This window comes from Pholcus phalangioides, unplaced genomic scaffold (assembly GCF_987345545.1).
Source record: "Pholcus phalangioides strain wild (caught in Gottingen) unplaced genomic scaffold, Ppha-v1.0 ptg000004l_1, whole genome shotgun sequence".
Classification (NCBI taxonomy): Eukaryota; Metazoa; Arthropoda; class Arachnida; order Araneae; family Pholcidae; genus Pholcus; species Pholcus phalangioides.
Genome location: NW_028301597.1, coordinates 24,472,222 through 24,485,404, shown reverse-complemented (window position 1 = coordinate 24,485,404; position 13,183 = coordinate 24,472,222). Strand labels below are relative to the sequence as shown.

General features: G+C 39.2%; 1 protein-coding gene across 1 annotated transcript; it reads right to left on the bottom strand.

The window, feature by feature from the left end:
• Positions 1–1,999: 1,999 nt before the first annotated feature.
• On the bottom strand, positions 2,000–11,793 carry LOC149086953 (uncharacterized). The gene is made up of 2 exons (XM_089231159.1): positions 11,551–11,793; positions 2,000–7,481 (listed from the first exon to the last, which is right to left on the bottom strand). Exons 1-2 carry the CDS (start codon positions 11,648–11,650, stop codon positions 7,369–7,371), a joined length of 213 nt encoding a protein of 70 aa, XP_089087285.1. The 5' UTR covers positions 11,651–11,793; the 3' UTR covers positions 2,000–7,368.
• Positions 11,794–13,183: the final 1,390 nt, after the last annotated feature.

Genomic DNA, 13,183 nt, shown 5'->3' with positions numbered 1-13,183 from the left:
GTGATGCCACTAAGCACTAGGGCTGCGTGCGCAGACTCTAATCAGTGTCACTGTGTTCTACGGATGTGCTGCCATCTATTGAGCAATGTTTAAAAAACTATTTTATTTTTTATTTTCATGCATCACAAATTGTGTGTTTTTGTTTCGGAAATGAAATTTTTCAAAATCATGGCATTCACTTGTGTGCAAACCCTATATTTTTTAAATATGGAATAGCGTTACTGCCAGTGCCGTCACAAAAGCACCAAGGGACTCCGGAGGAAGTGATACTCTAGGTATCCTATACCCAGGGCCGCAACTAGGGGGGAGCAGGCGGGTCTCATGCCCCGGGTGCTGGACCAGAGGGGACGCAAATTTTATTCTCAAACCTCTTCTTCCGCATTACAAGGGGGCACCTAAATGCTCACTTGCCCCGGGTGACAAAACATCTAGTTTCGGCCCTGTCTATACCTAGCTGGGAGTACCTGCTTGATACACACATTATTTTTACAAATACAAATTCACAAGCCTGCTTTAAGAGAAAGAGAAAGAAGGCAGGAAGGCACACACAACACAAAATAAATTCAAGCACCCGTTACTCGCTTTCACTTCGGAAAAGTATATGGTAGCACTTTGAACACATATAGCACTTTCACGCATGCACCAGTTCTTGAAGGAAGTCCCTTATAGGAACATTTAAAAGGTGTGTGCAATATTATGCCTCCTATCTGAAGCAAAATGAGAGCTGAGTATATTAATATTTTACAGAAAATATCCCGAAAGCTGCAACCAACAACATAGAACTTTAAATTTGTCGAAAGATGCAGAATTATATTGAAGCTACTTCAATTAACTAATTGACAGTCATTTTGATACTTCCACTAAAAATATGAAAAAAAACCCAACATGCTTAGACCATGACTTGATAAATCCCAGGTGCTGTGATGACTAGAAAACAGCGTTGGAACCTAAAAGCTTCTATGTGACTGCTGAATTGGAGTCTTAATCTCATGACACGTCATTTTCTTTTTCATTTCATTACATCAAGTCTTAAATGGGAAGAAGTTATTAAGTTCTAGAACAATCGAAAATAAAACATAATTTAAGAAATTTTTACTAAGCAAAAACTATGCTTGGCTGCTACGATATTGGGTTTCACGCATAAATATTTTTTGATTTGTCAAACCCTAGACCAGTGTCCTCAATGCATTTCAAGCGTGGATCCGAATTGGGGGAGGGGGGGGGGGGGAGAATCGCCTTTCTAAGAGCCGAATAACATGTGGTGAACTTGTTTGTCTCATAATGTATGGGATGATCCAATGCGCCTCCACAATGAGTCGCTTCTCTATACACATATCACACAGAATCCACCTGCCTCTGCTCCATTCTCAGCTGAAGATGTGTGTCTCCACTTTATTCACAGCGGATCGTGCCTGCCTTTGCTCCATTTTTATTTTACATCCATGTTTTTATGGGCATCTTTTGTTCAGCCACATCGTTGGGCATTTTGCCTGTTGTGGCCTTTGTATTTGAATCTGAAGACGTGTGCCTCTACTCCATTCACAGCTGAAGATGCCTGCCCTCGGTCCGTTTGAATTTGATGTCTTCCTCTACTCCATTCACAGCTGAAGATGCCTGCCTTTGTTCAGGCGTGAATCCAGTGGATGGGTAGGTGGCAAAGAACGATCACCCCTCCCAACAGCCAAATAACATGGGAAAATTTGCTGTTCCAATAAAGTATGGGATGATTCAAAGAATGTACACGATTTTCCACTCCCGACACATTGTCCTAGATCTGCGCCTGACGCATTCCCCAACTGCTGGTCTGTGAGAATTCGCTGCCTGTCTGCAAAACATTCCGCCCAATTCATGTAGCTGCTACAAGTGTAAAAAATGGTTGAAGAACACTGGTTTCGAGACAACTGCTCTGTAACTTAGCAAAAAATGTTTTGAAATTGAATGGCAATGAATCTGAAGCAAGTAATTGCGATTTACCAACAAAGAACCACCAACACAACAGTTTAACAGAAACACCATTTAATAAATACCAACAATATCCCATATATAATGTCTGAAATTAAATTTTAAAAAAAATCTAAGACTTCAAACAAGAAAATGAATATCTATCTTCTCATACAAACAAAAACATATCGGTACAACTTTTTCTTTTTTTGTGAATTCGGACGACTTCTGCAATATCATTTGTGCTTCATATACTCTGGATGCAAATGCATATTCGCAAGTAAAAAGAAAATGGATATTTTACACACAAATTTCTGCAACTTTCATGTCTTTCCGAAACAAAAATTACAATATCCGCTCATCAGTTCACCGAACATAATTTTAAGGATCATGCAAACACAAATACAGTTACAAAAAAAATCATCTGCTGATGAAATTTTGATACGAATGATAAACTCTTGATGATACAACTTCATTACAAGTATTTTTAAAAAGAATGTGTCGAAAACTAATGAAATGCTTCTCATTCCCTACAGTATTATGTTGACTAAATAAAAATTTTTTTTTACACAACCCCTGAACACGTTTTACAGAAAGAATAACACTAACACAGTTTCAAAGCTGAGTTTGTTTGGTAAAAAGACAATTGATTTTCGTTCAGCGTTTTCAACACATATCAATTTACAAATACACTGAATGTACGCTTAAACCCCCTATAGCAAGGAGATGGTTCTGGATAGTGTGGCTGCTTACACATTTTGGTGCACCAGCATTAAATTGCCAAGTGATTTTTTGGCATTAAGGCCCATCTATCAGCTGTTACCATGTAAACTAGTTGATGTCGACCTCCCCTCTCACCCACACGTTACTGTTCATAGTAGTTGGTACTGGTGGGGATTTTTTTTTACTGAAATCGATGTACCCATGATAGACTCTTGATAACGTGACACATGAAAATACCAGTGTATGTACTTTCAGCAACATATAGAAACCATTAAAAAAAGAAAAAAATCAAGAAAATTCATTGCACATAAATTTCTTTAACAATTTTCAAAGTTTAAATTATCAAAATACGCGGATGCTTTGTTCAAGTCAATGCATTTAATACAGTAAAACCTTTCTTTTGCAGACACAGGTGGGACACAAAAATTCGTCCGTAGATGAGGGCGACCGTAAGTCAAAGGTTTGAAATGCAAAGTTTTATTAACCAAGGGGAAAATATTATTTGGCCATAAAAGAAAGGTAATCACATCTGTGGGGTGTCTGTTAAGAGGGGTGTTACTGTACACACACACACACACATACAGTGAACACTTACTACTGCACCCTGTTCAATGTCGTTAATCTCTTAGTGCGGTGGCTCTCAAACTTTTGTCAACTGCGGCTCACTTGTAAAATTCATCATTCATTTGCGGCTTCCAGAATAGCTTAATAAATATTTTTCCACTTATAAAATAACCACTTTAAAGCATAATCAGGCACTCAAATCAATAGCTCCAGCTTGTTCCAATGCCCCTAGGACATACAACGCACACCTTGAGAATGTAAACTTTGTGTAACATATATATATATATATATATGTTTCCCTCCCAATCTTTTCCCATTGGTCATTAAAGGTAAGAAAGTCTTTGGGTGCTCATCAAATAATGTGCTGGTTTTATTGCCAAGGAAGATATAATTGAGCGAAAAAAGAACATGCACAGTCTAATCAATAGAGGGAATGTCGGGATGTTATCTATTAACTATGAGTAGGGTTGAACCTGAACTTGGCAACGCAGAGGTCCATACAGACTTTCTTTGTAGGGAATGTAGGGCTTTTGTGAAAATTTTCACTAATTATGAGAAAATTGAAACAATCTAGTGAATGTATCCCAAAAGAAATGAAATAACTAATTTATGGTTATGGTTTCATTCATTTTTATTTCGGGGGTGAAGGGTCGATTTATCAGATCCGCAATTTTGTGAAAGGTCCAGAAAACAGACCCAAATTTCAGCTAAACAGACCCTTGCAACATCGCAGCAGTAAGTGTACCACATGCATTATATATATATATAAAACTGCACTTCCCCAAGTTTGGTGGGATCTGAGCTAACTGGAAAATGGTCAATGGCATCAACACATCAGTACCAAAATATGTGCGTAGTTTAGACTTTGAATTGTGCGAACTAAAACCAACATTCCCCTTGAACGTTTGCAGTAATGAGAGTTCACTGTATATCACAATAGAAATAAGAATTCATTGCCGCTGTTATTTGATCAAAAAAAGATAGACAGTTTCACCCCAGGCTACGGTGGTATAACAAATTTTGTTGCTAACAACACATAACACAATTTCTCCTCATTGATACCAGCTCAAAGGGTTGTTCTCTTTCAGAAAGTTTTGAACGATGTTTGATCTTTGAATAATTGTTCATATCATTACATATTTGCTATTTCTGTTCTAAGATTACATAGACGTAAACACACATATATAATAACCAATGTAAAAGAAACCTTGGAAACAGAAAGAAGCAACATTATCTATTGCAGATTTGGATTTTAAAAATTTATTTTGGCAAGCCCTGAGTTAAAAGATAACATTTGACGCTTTCACCTCATCATCAAGCATCTGAAAAAAAGGAGAAAAATATATACATGCACCAGAGGCACCAACATGAAGAATACATTGGAGGGGTTGAAAGTTGCTTATCGTCCTGTATATGCGGGACTCAAGCGGGACACAGGAGTAGGAAGGTGCATTACATTGTTTTTTCAGAAATTATTGGGGGGCACCCCAAATGTCCTCAGCCCCTAGGTTCCGGCATCTATGACATGCACCAAGCTGATAAATTTTAATAAATTTCATAATATGCATATACTATCTGATCATGAGTATTGGACAACTTCCTTAAAATTAGTGGAATTAGCAATGACTACGTGCCTGTTTCCCCCCTTAGTATGGATTCGACCCATTTTCAGTATGGAACCCACCCTTTTGGTTCATGTGCATAGCACTTGGTGACCACAGCCAGTGGCGTATTTAAAAGAGGTGGGGGGGGGGAGTTAGCGAGCTATAGCCAAGGGTGGCAAATTTGAGGAATGAGTGGCCAATAAAGTTAGTAGAATGGGAGAAGGGTGGCGGAAAACTTTGTTTCAATCTCAATGAATTTGCCTCTGCCCAGACAGCAAGCGACCTAGAGAGCTTGCAAGCATGTAAGTGAGCATGTGAATGACCAAAAGAGTGATCTAGAGCATGTGCAAGCTTGTGAATGACCAAAACTGACATGGAGAGCTGAAAAAAACAAGTGAAAGATCAAAAGAATGATCTAGAGCAAGTGTAAGTGCGTAAATGATCAAAAGAGTGACCTATAAAACAAGGAACTATGTCAGTGTGAGTGACCAAAAGAGTGCCTTGGAGTCACAGGTGTGCTTCCAGAAGTGAGGGGAGGGGGGGAAAGGCCAAGTGAGTTATAACACAGGGTGGCAAATTCAAGGGAAAAAGTAATGAAGAAAATTAGACTAGCATAAGAAAAGGGCTGAAAAATTTGTGCGGCCCACAGGGGCGGAAATATCATAAAGGCACCTATGACCACAGCTTCAAAAAATGAAATTACGGACAACTCACCTGTCTGCAGTCACTGTGGCAGTAGGTTCGCTTTTCAGCAAGATTGAGTGCTGGTCAATAGCAAGTTTTTTTAAAAAATATGTAATCAGAAATTGAATTGACTGGCTCAGAACCCTGACTGTAAATTTCATTGAGCTCTTTCAGATGCACTAGAATGTTGGCTCTGCGACCACTGATAATTTTCTGTACACAAGCGCTGACTAGACCAGGACCTATACAGTTCATGGCATAATCTGACTAACAGAGATAGGCATTTCTTGCCATATACATCTCCCCGAGGGAAATGTTGCATCAAAATATCTAATGACTCTTCTGACCAATCTTATGACACCCTAGGGTCGGGGGGGGGGGGGGTTAGAAAACCAGGTCTTTTTAGGAGCGATTTCAAGAGGTCCTTAGGTTTGGATGAGAAAACAATGTAATTGTTTTTACATTGTTATATATGATACACGCTGAACCTGCGGGTCAAAAGTGGCCCTTCGATTCACCTTATGTGGACATAAAACCTAATTTTATAAACATGAACCAAGTGGAACATTTAAGGATGAACCACTCAAGTTACTTGTGACAGTTCCAGATCACTCAAGCAGTTGGTGAGACATTTATGGATCACTCAAGAAACCTGTGGCACAATTTCAGTGCATTTAAGCGACTTCTGTGCAGCAAATCGATTATGTTACCAATGGCACAGTAGTTCCAAATCACTTAAGTGGCCCATGAGATATTTCCAGACTGCATCAGTGACCCGAAGGGCTGTTCCAGATCCCTCTAAGTGGCCATGATCCATTTTTAAACCAATGTGAGTGGCCTGCACTCACATAAAGGTTGAACCACTCTTGTTATATGATGAGTATCATTTGTTGGCACAGGAAGTGGGGAGGGAAGGGTGTACATGGCACACAGGTTAAGGACTTTCACTCAAGGGGTTGTTTAGGGAATCACTGTTCCACAATGTATAGAGAATTAAAAATACAAAAAATAGACACGAGGAGAATCTTTTCCTCACTTAAACAAAGCTGCATAATCCCATTGCAATACAAGTAATCAAAATCATTCGCCAAATATCTGACTGAACGGGAAATAAATAGTTCTTTCCGAGATGAAAACATTTAGCAACTATATCTCTAATCAATTTCACAGAGGGGTTAGAACACTGAGTATAGTCGAAAATACACCGTCTACATAAATGGTAAAAATAATTCTCTATCAATTCGAGTTCATCGCACCAGTATTTAAAGATATATATATATATATACACCTTTATTTTATATGAAAATTTTCTGGGAAGGGGGGGGGGGGTAACAATCAAAACTAGGCTTATGTAATGTTACGGAATATTGCAAGAACTTTCACAATCGCAAAACGTCACATGTGCGACGGATACATACATATATATATAATATGCACGACAAATAGAAAAATAACTAAAATATATAAAAGCTATGTGCTCCATAAATATATCGCTCGAGTAATAGAAAATATGATCCCTTGCAACATAGGCACGACAAAACAAGAAAAAGACATTATAAATTAATCGAACAAACGTGCACACACACTTCCTCATTCTTCTGACACATTTCCCGAAAACAAAAGTGGAATGTAGATGAAAACGAAAGAATCGAAAACGAGAAAAAGCTTAGAAACTAAAAAAAAGAAGAAAAAGAAACATTTAAAAAATACACGTAGATTGTGCATGTGGCAGTTGAATACTCATGCATCAACCAATGCCTAAATGTCACGTTCTGCTTTTTTTTCAGAGTTTTTAAATGTCTCAGAATCGCTGCAAAAAAAAACACTACACAAGTCCATCTCTTCATCATCGTCATTTCTTTTTTGCAGCTTCTTTCTCTCTCCTCATTTGTTTGGACTTGCGCTTCTCCTCTTTCTTCCGGTTTTTCTCTCTTATGCTCTCGTATAGCCTGTAACCGAAGAAACCTGTTTTTTGGAAGGGGGGGAGGGAAGAAAACAGAATAATTAATATTATTTTGAAAAGTGTATTTCTTTTTTAAAAAGTGAAAATTCGCTATGACAAGCAATTCATCTACAAAGTGACACAGTGAGTGTGTGAGCAAGAGAGTGATTGATCAAGTGAGTCAGGGAGCAGGTGAGCAAATGAGTGAGGGTGGGGGGGGGGTTTAGTGACTGAGCAAGTGAAGTGAGAAGGTGAAGGAGTTGATGAGTAAGTGAAGGAGTTGATGACTGAGCAAGTGAGAGGATGAATGAGTAAGTGAGCACATGAGCAACTAAGTGAGGAAGTTGGCAGGTCAGCAAGTGAGTAGGTGAGAGAGCAGATGAGTGAACGAGTGATTGATCACGTGATTCAGGGAGTTAGTAAGAAAGTAAAAAAAAAAAAAGAGTCAGTGAATGAGAGCAGGTGAGAGGATGAATGAGCAGGTGAGTAAGGGAGTTGGCGAGAGAGTAAGAGTGATTGATTAAGTGAGTCAGGGAGTTAGTGAATAGGTAAGGAAATAAGAGAGTGAGTGAGTTAGTGAAGGAGTTGGTGACTGAACAAGTGAGAGGATTAATGAGCAGGTGAACGAGTGAGTGAGTTGGTGAGTGATTGACCAAGTCAATCAGGGTGAATTAGTTAGTGAGCGAGTAAGCAAATGAGTGAGTGAATGAAAGAGTGAGCAAGGGAGTTAGTGACTAAGCAGGTAGATCGGTTAGTGAAGGATTTAGGCCTGGAATACATAGCTACTAAGCAGCATGAAAGCATGCTACTTTTAAGCAAATTTAACCAATAAGATTGTTGGTTGCATTTGATCGAATGCTACCAATAAATAAGCTTATTAGTTGTGTTTGCTTGAAAGTGGTATATGTATTCCAGTGACTGAGCAAGTGAGTGGATGAATAAGCAAGAGAGTGAGCAGGTGCACGATGGACTTGGTGAATGAGCAAGTGAGTCTCTCATATAGTCATGGCCATTCACTCACTCACACGGTTACTCACTAGCTTATTTGTTAGTTAGCTCATTCATCACATGGGAGGAGATACGGGGGGGGGGGGGGCCCTCCCAGCGTCAAAGGTGGAGTCAACTGATCTAATGTATATATGAATTGACATCATTTTCATGCCCCCCCCCCCCTCAGCAATATTGACCGTGCCCCTCAAGACTTCCAAGTCTATCTCCGCCTATGATTCATTATCTCATTTGGTAACTCACTTGCTCAATCACTCTGTCACCCACGAAATGGCAACAAAATGTTTTATTTGAATTTTCCCAGCTGTAATTTTTTCTGTCTGTGAATTTTAGCATAAAAACATTGAACAGGTCTGGCCTACCTACCCTATCAAAGGGAAGGATTACAATCTTGATAGAATTCTGTTATTTTTCACAGAGCCGGAATTAGACCGGGCAACTGTGTTGGGAGGAAAAAATGTTGGATGGGAAGAGACAGAAGCATATTTACAAGGGTGGGAGCTAAACCAGCTTAACCCAGAGGGCAAATTCTAGGACTGAGTGGTCAAGAAAATACCCAGACCCAACTCAGCACGTCCCAGGAGCCACACGAAAATGGGATCTGGTTGAAATTTTCGAGAGTAAACATGTAAATTTGCCAGGTAGGGACTCACAAAAATCACTTGGCCTCGGACCCATAATACTCTTCACACAGCCCTGCCATCTACCCAGAGAGATGAGAGTCCTTATTATTTTTAGGGAGTGTTGAGATGCGATTGAAGTGACATGTGCAAAAAACATGTTTTGTGTTGCGGGAGTCATGTTAATTGCTTCAAAAAAGGTCCACCAGTGTTTCTTTCTGGTGGGTTTAAAAAAATGTCAGGTGGGTTTAAAAAAAGTCTGCCAGTTCACGGCCGTGAAAACTATCATGGGGGGGGGGGGGGGATTGATTTTTCTGAGATCCTTGCTCGACTAGAAATACATAGGTTATTTACAAGAGGTGGATTTATGGTTTTACAGCCAGTGGGTTACATGAATTTTGCCGCCCTTCTCCCGTTCTATTCAAATTTTATTGAACTTTCTGTGCTATAACCAGCTTGGCTCCTACTCCTGTACACATGCCGGTGTCTCTCAGTTAATCTTTTGGCCACTTACATGCTTGCTTGCCTGCTCTGTTTGGTCACTTTTCTGGTCATGCACATGCTTGGACAATGTTTTTGTCACTCACATGCTTTACGTCACTCCTTCAGTTGCTCACTGCTGCCTTGATCCCTTGCTTTTTTTAGGTCACACTTTTTTTCATTCACAAGCTTGCACACTGACCTGAACTCCTGAATTTTAGGGGTCACTTTATTGGTCATCCACACGCCTGCACATGCTCTAGATCAGTGGTGCGCAAACTTTTCAGTCAGCAGGCCAGATATGCGATATTTCTGATGCTCGCAGGCCAGAAACTTGCATGTATAGTGTGACCGTATGTGTGGCATGCATTTTACGAAACATTGCCTTAATTTTGAACGTCCCAATATTTTTTGTAAAATTTCACGTTTCTCTCTTATTTTCAAATATTCATTTTAACTTTTGTGAAATCAAGACTTAATTTTTTTTCATGAGTGTCATAATTATCATAATATATACCATAATTAATTTTAGTCATACAAACATTTATTTCACATATTTGTCAAAAATATATGTTTTGTTTGGTTTATTAGATAAATTTTACCCTTGGCGCCTTGTCGAAGCTCCCTACTTCATGTCAATGGTGATTTTTCAGCAATTTTAACGAGATAGTTGGCAACTTTACTTGACAATTTTTTTGGCTGTAATTAGCAACCTAACTTGCATTTGAAAAATTTTCGGCGATAATTTGTGTACACGTATAGAACTCAATTTTCTGTTTTCCTCATTTTTATGAACGAAATATGGTCAGCCTCAAGGCCTTCCATTTCCACTTTTTCTGTGGGGGGGGGGGGGGGCAAAGCACATGTACTCAATGTATATATGTATGTATATATATTAATATATATATATATATACCATTTTTAGTGTATTTTCAAAAGCCAGAGGCCGAAACACCTTTGCCGGCTGCATTTGGCCCACCAGGCATAGTTTACTCATTGCTACTCTAGATCCCACTTTTGATGGTTCACTGATGCGGTCCCTAACTCTTCGGATCACTGTTTGGTTATTCACATGCTTGTGTATGCTCCAGGTTAATATTTTTGTCACTCACTGATATGTTCCCCCACTCTGTAGGTTAGTGTGGATTTATGACTTTGCGGTCTCTCTCGCATAATAGGCTATAGCCTATTACTACTAAACCACACATGCGCCTGGTCCACATTCCTCTGCGGAATTTCTAATGAATTGGTGCATGTTGAAATGTGCGTGTTGTGACTTTTCACAGGGGATATCGTTTCACATTTGCAACTCAAAGTTGGGAACTACAGGAAACAAACTTTAGCCGACCACCACTGCGGTGACAGTGGATTTCGAACGAGAGAAAACTGGAAGTTTCAAACTCGTGATGCGAGTCCGTCACTATGACCACTAGACCACCACAGCGACAAAAAATGATGCCGTGATCAAGATTGGGTTTTACCTGCCAAGATCCCCTATAAATACACAATAACACTGACGGTGTCAAATATTTTACCCAGATCTAATATTCGTGAGGTCCCCAAGGTGAGGTTGATGGGGGCTTCAACTCTGGGGCCGCGGGACAATTCTATTTTTGTTGTTTTTTCTCACACACTGTAAATTCACTTCAGAGAGGGACCGTGTAAGTCTGACCTGAAGACCGCAACCTAGGTGCCATCAATGAGCCCCCCAGCTTTTGAGACTATGGGCCGGAACCCGGTTGGGCCATGTGTTAAGATGGAACAAGATCAGTTAACATGTCAAAAAAAAGGGCCTGACACTTGAATTTCATGTTAAAAAAATTAGTGTAAGTTATAGAATTTAATTTTTGAAATGTCTATGATACCAAGATGTATAGTTACTATGAATAAAGGTGGCTCTGAATTTGAGACATCATGAATGTCTAAGTGGTTAGTGTTCATGGTATATTTAGACACATACAGATTGAAGGGAAGAGTGTCTTACCCATCAGGCCGACAACGATTAGTGCAGGAAGAATAAACACCCAGTTGCTGAAGCCATGTTCGATTGGGCCATCGGGCCCGCCACCGGAGAGATCAACCATCTTTTTTTTTGTTTGGTGTGGCTCTTGGGCTAATCACTCGCGATTGACCGATCAATGGTCACAATCAGAACGCATCAAACGACAGCAGTCCCAGGTTTGATGACATGTCATGATAAGCAGCCGCCATATCATGAAAGAAAAATAAATCGAAACTTCGATGGATAGTTTTATTGTCGAGTTACTTCCTGAATATTTTGAAAATATTCGTGACGTCATGCAAGAGCCAGATTTATTGAACCATGACAGACTGAACTTCAAATGACATAAATACGAATATTCATCCTAAATATTCGTCATTTTGAAAGTTTTTCTCCGTAGAATTCATTAAGAACAATTAGTTCAGTATTTTTTTCAAATGATATGGTCAGCATGAATTCGATCAATATAATGACATATGCTGCTATCTATTAGTGAAAAGTGAAAACCCTTGTAACATAAATCATAATTCAGATATGAAACTTATGCTGCCATCTAGTAAAATAAGAAATAGAACGAAACATCTGTGCTTCAAAAACATACTGATAGATGGCAGTACAGATATAACTATCAGTAGTTTTTCATCGTGGCTTCTGTGCAATGCAAAGCTGCATTGAGAGCAGCCATTCAATGAAATTTATATCCAGGGATATAATTCAAGACTTTAATGAAAATTGATATTTGATTTAAAAAAAATTTAAGCAGAGAGAGAATTTAACGGTGGGTGCACCGGGAGTGAGCCCTGGTCCTCGATTTCTGAAGGACCCCGCGAAACCCCAATTTTACACTTTCTCCCTAATTTAAGGGAGGATCAATATTTTCTCCGGCGCCCGGGGTCATAACCGACCTTAATCCGTCTCTTAATTTGAGAATGAATGAAAATTCATAGTTAATGAAAAAAATTACTTAAGAATCAATGAAAATTCGTATGTAGTGAAAAAATAATTTAAGAATCAATGAAAAAATTCATATTTAATGAAAAAATAATTTAAGAAATAACGAAATTTTTTTTTAATGAAAAAAATAATATCGGAACATGTAAATGAAATTCTCTCCACCAGTTTAAGGCTAACAGTTTGACTCGGAGACCTAAGCCCCGTGCGTGTACCCGTGAAGACATCGCTGCGTGAATCGAGATACCACAATATGTATTGTTTGTCATTAGGTTTCATGGGAATTTATTTTTATCCCGCACTGTCTGAAAGGTCAGAAAACTATCAAAAATCTCCCTGATTTACACCAAGTCTTTTAGGCTTCCTCCGCGTGACTAGAAGTTCTATTTTTGAATAATAAGAACTATATGCCATTGAAAGGAGACGGGCGTACGGGATAACCTACTTTTGAAAGGAGGCGGGGGAGTACGAAATTTAGTTTGAGGTTTGAGGGGGGAGTGTAGAGAATCTCTCCAGGAATATTTTATGTGTTTTCAACGTTCAAAAGCCACATGGAATTCCCAGAAGTTGATTGAAACAGTATTTAAAGGATTCTTTTCTCTTCCAACATTTTAGCCACATCCGTGACATCCCCCCCCCCATGTGTGTCTCCGAGGGGGGGGGG